Consider the following 14,393-nt stretch of genomic DNA (forward strand, 5'->3'; position numbering starts at 1 on the left):
CCAGGTCACCATGATGACTAAAAACTCGGTGCACATGGAGCTGGGAAACATTAGGATTATTCAAAGGATGACTCACTCCTATGGGGGCAACACTGAAATGTTGCTGCCAGTTCTCCTCATATCCTGACCAGAACCTCTAAACCCTTATAGAGCAATGGGAGCTTATCTGCATTGAGCTCTGTCTGCTTGTAACACCGACAGTCAAAACAGCAGTGAAAATACAACCTCTCGCTGCTCTTAAGGATTAGGAAAAGGGGCCGATATTGGGAATAGAAATGTCAGAAGAGGCAGAGGGATAATATGGAATGGGTGCAAGGAGCTTGAAATGGTGAGGCTATTAGAAGGGGGCTGATGCTAGGCCAGGGAGAAGAATCTAATGAGAAGGTTCTGATGCTGGGATTGGGGGGTGTATGGTGAATGGATGGGCACATGGAGGAGGGGAGCCAATAATCAGAGGCTGAGGCTCCTGGGCTGTGCATAAACAAATATTCAAATGATTCATTCATAAATCTGACTCTTAGATTTTAGCTCTGGCTTTAGATCTTACGAAAAGTGTAGGTGTGGGCTTGTGCTATTTCCTTTTTTGTTAATTTTAATATTTTTGATTCTCAAGATATATTTACGGCAACAAGACAAAACAGCAAGTATCTGTCATAACGTACGGCTTGCCAAAATGTGCTTAATTGACCTGGCAGGATCTGAACGGGTCAGCTCTACAAATGCCAAGGGAGCCCGCTTTCGAGAAGGGGCAAACATTAATCGGTCACTGTTAGCTCTAGGAAATGTCATCAATGCTTTAGCAGATCCTAAGGTGAGTACAGACCATGTATAGCCCTATATAGTAATTAATTTGTGATGACTTGAGAGCTTTAAAACCACCACATGCTTCCCTTTCATCAGCTTCAACCACTTGTGTCAAATATCGCAAGCTTGTTAGCCTATGAGAAGACGTTTGACTAACATTTTATTCTGCAGAACAAGAAGCAACATATTCCTTACAGAAACAGCAAGCTGACCCGCCTGCTGAAGGACTCGCTTGGTGGAAACTGCCGAACTATAATGATTGCTGCTGTCAGTTCATCTTCCATGTCTTATGATGACACATACAATACACTCAAGTATGCAAACCGAGCCAAAGATATTAAATCAACAGTAAGTTTTATTTGGTCATTTTCCAAGTATTTGATGCAGTAACAAACTTTGTTTACATTTCTCTAAATGGAAAACTGTACTGTGGGAGTAATACTAAGACCTCCTGAAAATGAACCAACATTATAAATGAGTAGCAATTTAAGAGATGTTATGGGTTCTTGTTTTACTGATTTGAATTTGTACTAAAATTTGAAAGTCTGTGCTGTACCCTCCCCTCATTTATATCCATTAGGAACACTTTCAATCTCTTTGCTTATGTTGTTAGACCAGATCAGCCCATTCTACCAGCAGATAGATAAAAACACAACTTTTCCGACATCACTGCTATAAGGAGAGGTGCAGTCCTGGTGCTTGCCAGTAAAAACCAATATCAAGGCTGAACAATAATGAAGAAAATAAACACGACACCACAGAAATAACGTTCAGGATATAGGCAAAAATTCTAGCCTCCGAAACCTCAAAAGAGATGGCTTGAACACTCTTATCACCGAATTTAAATGGGTAAGAGCCCCATTCAGTCGGCAGCCTTTCCTAGAGGGAATTGAATTGGTGTAGTTGGTTTGGGGACCTACCATACATTTAGCAGGATGAGAACTTTGTTGAACCCTACAAATCGCGCATGGAAGTCAATATGGATTCTGCTTTCAGGAGAGCTTGGCTTCTTTTTATCCAGTTTGAGTTGGATTCAAAGAAAATAAATGAATTGGCAAAACTAAAGGGTTGCTGTTCTTTGGAAAAGGGAAAGCAAATAGGGTTTAGTGTGTGCCTTTCTTAGAAGCTAAAGAAGGTATTTTTCCTGCCCCTAGAGGACTTAACTTTTTATTACCTAGTTACTTGCACAAGATTATAAGGATTTGAACCCAGCTTCCCTGGTTCAAAGTCTTTGCTCTAACCATTAGGCTTCTCCTCTACTCTACAACAGGAGCCCCAAAGACCCTCCAGAATCTGATAGCTTGCAGCATGTATTCAAAGATGTAAGATGGGAGGAGAGAGATTGATGAGCACAGCTCAGGGGAGGGACCTTGGGTGACGGTGTCTGAAACAATGTGACAAGTTGATGACCACAGCCAGAAACATGCTAAGCTGCATAGAGAGGGGTAAAACTAGCAGAAGAGGGAGTGGATGCACAACATATGAAATAAAGTCTGGAATGTCCATAGAGTGATTGGTTACCAGAGGCATGGACTAGGTTGTCCCATTAAAGGTGATGGAGATCAGTGGTGTGTGGCTACACCAAGTATTATTCAGTAAATTCTTTGAACTGTACAGCAAAGTGTTCTTAGGTGGCTGTCATGCACCCGGGGATCCAGATGAAAACAAAAGTATCCACTCTGAGGTAGTACAAACCTGTGAGGCAGAAGGTGAGCTTGGCAGGCAGGAACAGGAGGATGAATTAGTCCAGCAGGAACCGTTCACACTTGAAATGAAATGGTGTCTGCTCACACAGAAAGGAATCCACGTGTCATCCAGGAGCAGTACCCTAAAAGATATGAGCATATTATCAAAATAAACCTTGAAAGAGGGAGGGAGAGAGACACCGTGTTGTCTGTACTGAGTGTGGCAACATTTGACAATATTAATGCATGTAAACTGGTGTATATATTTGACAAAAGATGGACAATATTCATGTACTTAGTAGGACATTCAGAAGAGAGATCTTGCCAATCTGACACAGACTTGATGGACCGTCATCATGTATTATGTTAGAGCCAATTCTCTCCGTCATTTTCCTGGTAATGTTTGAGGGGCCTACTGAATATCTTCAAAGAGCCTATTGACCTTCTAAAAGGCATTGCTTACCTTTAAGTATCAGCAGGACTTAATGCACATTTAAAATATGATCTCTGACCCTACTAAGAACAGCCTCAAGGAAAGCAAACAAAATGTTGGGTATCATTAAGAAGGGTATCACGACCAGGACGAAGGAAGTCATCCTGCCACTGTATCGTGCAATGGTGCGGCCGCATCTGGAATACTGTGTCCAGTACTGGTTACCGTACCTCAAGAAGGACATGGCAGTACTTGAGGGAGTCCAGAGAAGAGCAACTAAGCTGATAAAGGGTATGGAAAATCTTTCATATACTGACAGATTGAAACAGTTAGGACTGTTCTCCCTGGAGAAGCGGAGACTTAGGGGAGACATGATAGAAACCTTCAAGATCCTGAAAGGCATAGAGAAAGTAGACAGGGACAGATTTTTCAAATTAAGGGGAACCACAAGTACAAGGGGGCACTCGGAGAAATTAAAAGGTGACAGGTTTAGAACAAACGCTAGGAAGTTCTTTTTCACCCAGAGGGTGGTGGATACATGGAATGTGCTTCCAGAGGCTGTGGTAGACAGGAACACATTACAGGGCTTCAAAGAAGGTTTGGATAGGTTCCTAGAGGACAAAGGGATTGAGGGGTATAGATAGGTGTAGAGGTAGGTTATAGGGATAGGAGTAGAGGTAAGTTATAGGAATAGGAGTAGAGATAGGTTATAGAGCTAGTCAGGGACCACTGCTCAGGCAATGGGCCTGATGGGCTGCCGCGGGAGCGGACCGCTGGGCGAGATGGATCTCTGGTCTGCCTCAGCGGAGGCAACTTCTTATGTACTGGCAAGTTCCAGGACTGCACTTGGCCTTTATAGCAGTGATGATAGAGAACATGACTTTTCCAGTGACAATATTGTCATCTGTTGACAGAGTAACTTAACCTTCATGTTTGGGTTGGTCTATCAGGATTCAAGGTAAGTAAATTGATAGGTAAAATGAAAATTCTCCCTTGTCAGCCAAAATTAGATATATGTTTTTGGGCAGGAAATTACAGCTTATCAACATATTATTTCATCATCATCACTTTTACATTTTTGAATTTTGAATTTCATCAAAAGAACTGTGTTATTGAGGATACATTGAAACCCTCAGCTCAATGTGCAGGAGCAGCTAAGAAAGCAAGTAGAATGTTAGGAATTATCAGGAAAGGTATGGAAAACAAAGATGAAAATGTTGTAATGCCTTTGTATCGCTCTACGGTACGGCTGCACTGCAAATCTTTATAATTCTGGTCGCCATATCTCAATTAAAAAGATGTAGCGGAATTAGAAAAGGGCAACAAAAATGATAAAAGGGATGGGATGACTTCCTTTGAAGGAAAGGCTAAAGTAGCTAGGGCTCTTCAGCTTGGAGAAGAGACAGCTCAGGGGTGATATGATAAGAGGTCTATAAAATACTAAGGGGAGATGTCAATCGCTTGTTTACTCTTTACAAAAAGACTGGTACTAGGGGGCATGCGATGAAGCTACTAAGTAGTAGATTTAAAACAGACCAGAGAAAATATTTCTTCACCCAACGTGTAATTAATCTTTGGAATTAATTGCCGGAGAATGTGGTGAAATCAGTTAGCTTAGCGGGGTTTAAAAAAGGTTTGGTTAATTTCTAAAAAAGAAAGCCATGGATCATTATTCAAATGGCCTGGGGGAATTCAATGGAGTCTTCCTTTGGCCTGCCCTCGTCTCTGGACTTGTACAGCAGATATTTGAGATTTACTGCAACTTTGCTCAGGATATTTAACACAAGGTATTTCTTCAGTCCCCTTTTGTCGTCTCCATGTTTCCAATTACGTCTTATCTTGAGCATACTGTGTATTTATTATTGTAACCTGTTCTGGGCTCTTTTGGTAGGACGGGCTAAATAAATAAAATAAAGGCACTAAAAGTAAATCCTTGTGTGTTTAGCTATGCATAACAATGTAATGCTCCTACATTAGAATAATTTATTTTCAGTAATTTAAAAGGCACATTTTTATTGCTTAATAGGTAAAGAGCAATGTTGTTAGTTTGGACAGCCACATAAGTCAGTATGTCAAGATTTGTGAACAACAAAAGAAAGAGGTATGTAGTATTCGTTCCTTTCCATTCACCTACATAGAGATCATATTAAGAATTGTAAGACCAACCAAGAACCTAAAACCTTTGAAATCAAAATAAGGTATTTTGGCACCTACCAGACAGAACTTACCAGAGATCTGGGCTTTCTTTCCCACTATAAAGACATTTAAAACTGTCACCTCTCTGTCTCCTGCCCACCCACCCCTCCCTCCCTCTTCCTATCCCCAAAATGCTTTCATGTTTTCCTTATATATACATTTGCTTTTTTCTGATCTGAACAAGTGTTACCTTCGAAAGCTCGTCATAAAAAGGTATCACCTGATTTCCTTTGATTTTTGTTTTATACTACCTTGGAAAGTAGACTAACACGGCCACCCTCCCATTTCACTTCATTAAACTACTAGAAAATATAATGAAAACGTTAAAACCCAATTTTTCCTCTGTATTGTAACAAGAACACTTTATATTTCAACCAGAGGAATCTAGTTTGCTCCTTCCGTTTCAGATCATAATGTTAAAAGAGAAGCTAAAGGCATATGAAGAACAGAAAGCGGGTGTGCCTGAGAACTTATCATTTTTATCCAGCCAGGAGCAATCTGAAATAAAAAGGTAACAGTGTTCTGTTAAGAGAAGTAATAACATGGACAAATCTTACCATTAGTAATTATTTTTCTGACTGATGGTCTATTTAGCAGGGAGCAATGTCTCCAAATGGGTTACTTTGATGAATATTGTGACGGTAATGAACCTTACTCCAAAGCCTGGATATATCTCTCAGACTTACTCCTAATGCTCATCATTGTACTTAAATCATACTAAGGAGCGCTTCCTATTGGAGTTTGAGATTCAATGTATAAAGGCAACCTATGGTGTGCTTGAAACTTCTTTTTAATGAGGCCTGTAAGACCCAATACAATTGGAAATATTTCTGTATCGTTCTACCACATGGACGTGGTATTTGAGGATCTTCTCACTCCCCATCTGATTCACAGAATAATAGCTTGGAACGGACAGCTCTGTTCAGCATTTTGTGGAGGAGTATATGGCGAGGTAAATGTCTTCATGTTTGTTTGTTTTTGACCGTTTTATACTAATATGTTGTTGTACTTTTTCAGGTCTTTTTAGTAGCGTGATTTGCTTAGAGGCTATGTGGTCAGTAACATCATTCAAGAAACTTTCTGTTTATCAGACCAGTTTTAAAACTGGCAAGCATAGAAATAGTTTGCAGGTGCTGTCCTCTTATTTGAAGGTGCAAATCATATTCCATGATGTGAAACATCTTTTCAGGTTTGATAACTTTGGTAACAGAAAATTAGTAGGAGGGGGCTGCTGGACCACATGAAGGGCACTGAAGGGGGAGAGAGGTGAGAGGAGAAGATGCTGAAGGAAAATGGGGAGGGAGGAGAGAGGGGGGAACTCATACTGGATGGAAGGAGGGGATAAAGGGCACATGGTGGATTGGGGATACAGATACCAGGTCTGAGGAAAGGAAAGGAGGAGAGATATGCTAAAAACCACCTGGGAGAGGAAAGGGAAGAAGACAGAGATGCCAGACTATGGGGGAAGCAGAGGGAAGAAGATGGGTGCTAGACCAATGAGGGGGGGGGGGTGGAAGAAGAGATGGAAGGGAGAGGCACAGTAGCAGAGCAGATGCCACATGGAAGAAGCAGAGAGAAGGCAGAGAGTGAATGGAAGGAATAGAATGACGGGAAGATGAAGAAAGCAGAAACCAGACAACAAAGGTAGAAATAAAATTCTATTTCCATTTTTTTCCTTTAGGATAAAGTAGTATATTAGTTGTGTTGATAAACATTTATAAACGAAGCCCTGCCAGCTGAAGATCTCTTCCTCTAGTTCAGCAGCCAGAACTTTGATTTTTAAAATGACAGTTGTACAGAATATTGTTTCTTTTTTATACTTTAATAAAATAAGTTCAATATAAACTATTTGAGGCTTGTGCCGAAGGGATCAGATGGTTTGTGGGGACCAAGCTCGTGGGGATGGGGTGGGCACCAATTTTTTTTTCCCCATGTCATTCTCTGCTCTAAAGTTCCCACCTGCTGAAATGTTATCAGAAATTAGGGAGGCTAACAAACTGAGAAACACAATAATGGGTGAAGTCCCTGAGCTTTATCTATTTTAGCTTTAGGATTCCCTTTTCCCAAGTTTGGAAGCAATTTCCCAGCAAAGTCTTGCCAGTGAAAATCTCCATCTCTAGAAGTCCTCTCACAGCACCTCTTCATGTCCTCCATCGATGGTCCTTGAAACATTCAGCAAGTCATTTTAATTCATTACCTTAAGAGGTAATTTTATAAAGTTTTATCCACATGTGAAGCCTATTTACATCCAGAAAAGACCTTTTATGAAATTGGGCAGTCGTATGTGCATGGAATGTGTGTGCGGTGTTCCTAGGGTCATAACACAGACAAAGGAGAGAGAGAATTGCAATATAAATGCGTATTTTATATAATGGGTCCATACACAGAGGAGTCCGTACATTAGTTGATCAATCCCCAATTCTTATGTTCTTAATCCCCAACTGCGAACTGGCTTTGCAGAAGTGCATCCCTCACAGCTTTGAGCACCTCCCTCATTCCCTGGGAGTGTTTTGCTCCCTCCAGTTGTTTTTCAGCAAACTGTGCGGAGGTGTGTTTGATGTGCTCTGTTTAGTTTTTATTATTTTCAGTTGTAAGTTTGTTTTTTGAAGCTTTGGTGTCCTGAGACCCCATATTTGGGGGTTCTCTGCCTGGGAAAGCCAATATTGAAATGGTTAAGAAAACTTTCAGGTTACCTGTTTGCCTGCCAGCGATTCCTATCAAAGGAGCTAGCTAGAATAATGAATGTAGAGGAAGCACAGAGGGAGGTGGATTTGCCACATAAACTTCAGCTTTTCAAATGGACTCATTTATTTATGACACCTTATTTACGTTCTACGTATTCTAATGACTTTTCATAAGCGAGATGGGTAGGCAGAATTATAGATGTATTTGCACCAGTACCAGCCCTTGCTGTGCCCTAGTTGTTACCCTCTGTCCCCCTTCATTCAGCAAAACATGTTTGGATTTACAATTTCACGCCTACAGCTAAAGCATCAGGACACCTGCTCAGTTCATTCACTTACTGGCATCAGCATTTGGAGCATACAGCAGTGAATTTCCAAGATCTGTAGATTTTTCTTGATTAAAAATTTAAGAGTCTGACAAAACTGCAGCAGTATCTACGTAATGGATTTTGTGCTGAGAATTACAGTCACCTCTCAAGCTTTCATTAAGAACTATTGACGCAAGCGCCTGGCAGCTTTGGAAATGCCTGTATGAAACGTTGGTCTTACAGGAATCGTTTAGAACTATTTTAAATTCCTGCTGCTGCTTCATTTTCATTTATTGGATTATAATTCAGCCATCATTTCCTGTTTTGTAAGCATTCTCCTGTACCAGTCCACACAGATGATTTCTGAACTTCCAAACAAATTTGGCTCCACTCCTGTTGGAAAGTAAGGCCAAGATCCTCCTCCCGTTTTAATCGATAAGGATACTGTACAACCACTTGACCCCGAAAATAACGATACAAACAGAGATCGGCCTCGGTACCCTCCCCAGAAGGAGCCACACATTTTCCAAATGTGGTGAAGCTCTACCCCCATCCCACAGAAAGCATAAAATGATGAAGTTGCATGTAAGCAAAAAAATCCCCCTGAAGACCCTCATCCCTCCCAACAAGCTCATCGAACTGCAAGGTGTTTAAACCCCCAGTAGCCCATTGTACAAACATACCCCTGTCTTTTCCCCAAATGGATGCTGAAGAGGAAAAGACCCCCCCTGGATCTTCCCGTTTCCAAACCCTACTCCATAATCGACTAAGATGGCACAAAAAAAGAGTTATGCACACCACGTAACCGTTCGGCCTCAGTAAAGGATGCCCAAAGCGTCTTCCCTAAGTCAGGGCCACTTCCCAGGCGGCACTACAACACTGCCAACTAGTGTGTGTTAATAGCATTCATCCCCACCTGCACTGCACACCTTTGAACTTTTCATTGGAGGTTTCATCAAGGAGGCGTGCATTTCCAAGTGCCTTTTTGTCCTCAGTTTGGGTCGAGAGGCAGAGAGTAGCAGGAAAAAATGCAATGGGACCACCCCATTGGCCACTGCTCTGGTGGATCCTCCTACTATTAGCCAGTGTATCCCTTGGTGCTCTGATCTCCTCCCATGGTTTTCTGTACTATCTTTACACTGATGAACACTTAAATTTACTCCTTTACATCAAAAATGTCACCAGGAATGTCTGACATAGCTGCCTGGATGATCCCCCATTAAGTGTGTCTCATTACCTCCTACTTGGATCCCTGCAACTTGCTCCTAGTAAACCCTCTCTCCCCCCTACACTCATAACCTCTCTCCTTGTCACTTCATTGACTCGATCCATTTTCATATGCAGTTCAAATTCGTAGCATCCGCTCCTTCCCAACTCTAGACTCCGTTTTTCCATCTTGCTGCACCATATGCCTAGTCATTACGTCATAGCTAAACGTCCACCTTTCTGGGGCTGTTTTTTAACTTTTAACCCCTTATTCATTCCCCATGTTTTAACCATTTCCATAATAAATATAGTTCCTTAATCTCTTATTTTTCCTATTTTAAATAGATTGTATTGTTTGTGGAGTAGGGACTTTCTCTTTGTGTATAGTGCTATGTATATCTTGTAGCACTATAGAAATTAGCTCTTGTTAGGCTTCCTTCTTAGGATCAGCAGGGGCTGCCTACTGTCGGACAGGTTGCTGGCATCAATGTGACCCAGTATGGCACTAATTATTGCTGCTGTTCGGCATATCAAAACGTAGGTTTCCTTTACTGATTTTATTTGTAAGCTTGATTCTTTATTCGATGTTTGTTTGTTTTTTCTTTTGTAGATTTCAAGAACTTCTTAAAAGCTTGTTTGCAAATAGAGAAGGCATTAGAAAAGAAATTCTTACCTTAGAACTACAACTTAAAGAAAATGAGCTGAGAACATTTTATCAGAAACGATGGCATGAACAAATTCATCTAATTTGCTCAGAGGAAAAAGCAGTGAAGGTAAACCCAAAATATTTAGGCTTTTATCAAACCACTGTTAAATGTCAAATGACTTTGAACAAGGTTAAATACCATATGGCCCTAAATTCATGTCTCTTGTCTTGAAAAAACCTTGCCAAGGCCTTGATCTGTACTTTCTTTGCTTTTCCACATGAGTGTTTCTTTTCAGTTCTTGAAGTGCTGCCTTGTTTTGCAAGTAGCATGGAGTATTTTACCAGAATTCTGTTGACGGTTTCAGACTGTTGAATGAGCAGAGGCTTGACATTGCTAATTGCAAATTGCTTTGGTTTTCAGAAGTTCAAATATAAGTTAACAGTATAACAAACCATTGGCATAAGTTACTAATATACAGCTGGATGAATTTAAATGGGATTGGACAATTGTGTGTGTAAACATCAAAACTTTCGTGGGGGGCCTTTTTTTGGCATTGACCATGTTTTAATGTTAACCTTCTCCTGCCTCTAAATTTCAGATTAACACTGGTTAATTTTTCTTGTAATGCTAAGTATTGCAGTACAAACAATTAAGGATGGTTGGATAGGCTGGAGTGAGCTTGGACGGAACCTAAGACAAGACCAGACTTTACAGTCTATGGCCCAGAAATTTCAAAGAAGAGACAAGTTAATCTTATGGACAGACTGGATGGACCGTTCAGGTCTTTATCTGCTGTCATTTCATTTACTCTGTATGAGCTACTTTAAGTTGGAAGGTTTGAACTTCATGCCTCAAGATCTAAAAATCGTCATAGGATGTTAAACAAGAGTTCTGTCCTAGATTATCAGTAGCATTTTTTTGTGTATGAAATCCAATTGTATCAATTTCAGTAATATGTTTAAAACAAATAGGAGAAAATATTTCATTCATAACAAATTACTCTGGTAAAGTCCCTAAACCTGAGGAAAACTAGTAATCTCTGGGATCAACAGCATGGAATTCTGGATTGGCCACTGTTGAAAAACAAGATACTAGGCTTCATGGACCTTTGATCAGACCCAGTATGACAATTCTTTTTGTTAAGCGTCTATATTCAAATCTACTTGGTTCACCAGTACAAACCCAACACTGATTGTAAATTTACAGTTGAAGGTCCAGTCCTATTTATCTTACTTTACCTTGCTAGAGAAGTCTGAAATACCAAATTCATGACTGCAAACAGCAGTACTGTTTTGTATCATATGTTTCAGGCTATTTGCAAACGTGATCATAAACTTGCAATGCTTAAAGCTCAACATTTGCACATTCAGAAGAAAAAGGAAGAAGAGCTGAAGCACTTTGAGGAGAACACAAGCTGGTTACATCGTCTTCAGAATGAAATGCGTCTGTTGGGACAAGATGGCAACATTCCAGAGGTAAGGATTTATTTTTATATGTATGGTGATGGACTTTATCTTGCAGAAGATTGTAGCAATCATAAATTTCATTTGTTTTGAATATGTAGTTGATGACTGGGTTTTCCTGAATAGATGTAGAATGGGGTTATACCAGAGGCAGTATATTTAAGCTGCAATAATGATGACCTATTTTGGTTTCATATTGATCTTCCATATCGGAGAAACAAGCTAGTGATCCTTAACAGATTTCACACCTAGAGCTACAAAGTTCAGGAATGGGTCACATCTTTTCATGCAGCTGGCCCTGGTTGCCCAAAAAGAAAACTTAGGGGGCTGACTACTGTCACAGTAGATCTTTACAAAAAATGTTGATAAGAGTTAGAGTATTTTCTTATAGAATGGGAAAACCCCTTGGATATGCATGCATGTAATAACTTATTTTGTGATGTATTTTTCAGTTTTTTTTACTGCAATTTTGTAGGCTCTTTGCAAAGATCTGCACTGCTCTCACTTAGAGTTAGAAGTGAAGGACCTTAAAGCACAAGTTGATTACATGATGCGACTTGTGATACTTCAAGAGCAAGAGAATAAACAGACTGAGAAGTAAGTGTAGAGGCTTCAGAACAAATGAGAATTCCTTCCATGATCATTGAAAAATGGCTGCTGTTAGGTTTCCCTAGGGTACATAATATGCTATTGGCCTCCTTACACCCACTTCACCCCAAAAGTTTTGATAAACTTGGCAATTATGAAGGCCAGGTATTGACTTATTGCTTTCTCTTCCAGGTTACTAAAGCATTTGCTACCTGCCCAAAGGCAACAATATTTTGCTTTAAAAGAAGCAGGATTAGCAACTTCAAACATGGATGCAGATTTCCAAGCACTGGAGCACTTGGTTTGGAGAGAAAAGGTTGTGGTTTGGGCAGATCAAACTTCTGCCGAGGAACCTAAACAAAATGACCAACCAGATTTTTCTATCCTCATGGCTTTCCCACACATCAAATGCAGTCAAAGTACTCCATGTGGTAAGTAGAATCTGATTTCTTAAATGAGCATTGTCACCTTTGGGCTTTGATGTTTTAAGATTAATTTTCAGCCCACTCACCTATTTCTCTTGTACGTACTGTATATACTCAAATACAAGCCAAGATTTTTAGGCCAAAAAAGGTCCATAAATGGGTATTTCAGTTTTTTTTTTATATTCAAGTCCCTCCTCGTCCCCAATGACCAATAGTGCATGGCTATCCTCCCCCTCTCCCTCTGAGCATCGGCATGCTGCTGTCCTCACTCCCTCCTACCCAAAATCACTGGTGCTGCTGTCATCTCCCACCGGCATTGCTCTTACCCGCTGAAAAAACTACCATCGGTCCTCTGTGTAGGTCCAGTGTGGGGCCTTGAGCATCTGCGCATGCTCAAGGCCTACTGGCTCCTGCCAGCTCTGAGAATCTCAGAGCTAACGGGAGTGTCTTTAGCATGCACCAGCCATACAAGGAGGATCGCTGGTAGCTTGTTCAGCGTGAGTAAATGCAAAGCCAGTCGAGTAGGGGGGAATGTCCAGGTGGTTAAAAGGTAGTGGTTGTGTATTGTGTGTTAACCCCTACTCCTACACAAAATCTACCTTTTTAATAGTGTTTGATCGGTTTAAAAGAGAAGTGGGTGCTTTGTGATGGTCCATTTTTATCACATAGACTCTGAGCTTGGAAGAAATGTCTTGAAAGACTGCTGATGTGTGGGGAGAGAATTTGAAACTGATAATCTCAGGAGTTCATGGACTCCAAATAATAGGAAACTTTTCAGTTAGTACATATGAATATTTGCAAAAGAGACCATGGTATAGATGCAGAGGAGAAGGGGTAATTTCTGGGGTCTGTAGTTCTTGCATTCTTTGGTGGGAGCTTCACTACTTGAGCTAGCAGCAGGTTTTAACCGGTTGGTGATTTAATTGGAATTGGCAGCTTCTGGTCTAAGGTACCTATAGCCTTCATTCCCAACTACCCAAAGAATTACCTCTATTTTTATTATGTTACATAAACTTACTTCAGTTATTAAAGAAACAGTCCTTGGCCAGGTGCCACAGTTCACCTACCTCTGAACTAAGACCTGGAACAATCCTCCAGTAATTATCAAGACAGAACATAACTACCCCAGCTTTCGAAAGAAACTGAAGACTTTCCTTTCTGAGAACACATACCCCATTGATACTCTCAAGTATGCTCTTCCACAGCATTTCACCCTTCCAGAAACCACAAGAGCTCCTCCCCAATCTACTTGTATCTAACTTAATTGTATTGTACTTCAAACTGCTGTGCTGTAATTCTAATGACAGCTCAATGTTCCCCTCTGTTGAATGATTACTACATCTCCTATCTCTGGTAACTACCTCATAGTATTCTGCTTACTTTATATTTCATTGCTGTAACTCCTAAACATAATATGGACTTCTGTTGCAAATACTCAGGATCTGTACTTAGTTGTTGATTCCTACTTCCCACAAAACTGCAGAAGGGTATTATTTTAATATCTTGAACTCCTCCCTCTCTGCAAGCGAACGCAGGTATGTTCTGATCTGCTCTGCTGCTTTTTGCCATTTTCAGATATTTTTCTTTCAAATCTTTGAATTTCTTCATGGATCTGGTGATCAGAGGTCCCCATCTTGGGCTTACTCTGCCAGAGTGGGTGGACTACTGCTCCTAGGCCAATCTCATCGAGTACCTATGGAGCCAAACTGCTTTGTGCCCCTTCAGGAGCTTGGAGTCTATTCCCCTGGGTTCAGCTCGCCTGCTGATTTCATTAGAGGCTTGAGCGCAGGCTGTGTGGCCCTTGTGTAACAACCCTTTGGGTATTAGGGAGCCGGTTGCATAGTTTCTCCCATGTCGCTGTGTGAGGAATCTTTGGGATAGGAGTAAGTGGTCATGATCCGTCCAACCAGCAGCCAGAATTCCTTTTGGTCGAGGTCTGACAAGCTCTGAAGCA

The 14,393-nt window shown here is 40.8% G+C and overlaps 1 protein-coding gene across 1 annotated transcript in view; it reads left to right on the top strand.

Annotated features, from left to right (window-relative positions):
- The window catches only part of KIF18A (kinesin family member 18A), a 43,777-nt gene that overhangs the window by 9,295 nt on the left and 20,089 nt on the right, over nucleotides 1-14,393 (top strand). The window contains exons 6-13 of the mRNA XM_033928428.1: nucleotides 614-811; nucleotides 976-1,152; nucleotides 4,949-5,023; nucleotides 5,526-5,629; nucleotides 9,927-10,089; nucleotides 11,274-11,438; nucleotides 11,902-12,023; nucleotides 12,207-12,445. Of these exons, the coding sequence (XP_033784319.1) occupies nucleotides 614-811; nucleotides 976-1,152; nucleotides 4,949-5,023; nucleotides 5,526-5,629; nucleotides 9,927-10,089; nucleotides 11,274-11,438; nucleotides 11,902-12,023; nucleotides 12,207-12,445 (1,243 nt within the window). The remainder of the gene's footprint in view (nucleotides 1-613; nucleotides 812-975; nucleotides 1,153-4,948; nucleotides 5,024-5,525; nucleotides 5,630-9,926; nucleotides 10,090-11,273; nucleotides 11,439-11,901; nucleotides 12,024-12,206; nucleotides 12,446-14,393) is intronic.

The sequence above is a fragment of the Geotrypetes seraphini genome, chromosome 19 (assembly GCF_902459505.1).
Source record: "Geotrypetes seraphini chromosome 19, aGeoSer1.1, whole genome shotgun sequence".
Classification (NCBI taxonomy): domain Eukaryota; kingdom Metazoa; phylum Chordata; class Amphibia; order Gymnophiona; family Dermophiidae; genus Geotrypetes; species Geotrypetes seraphini.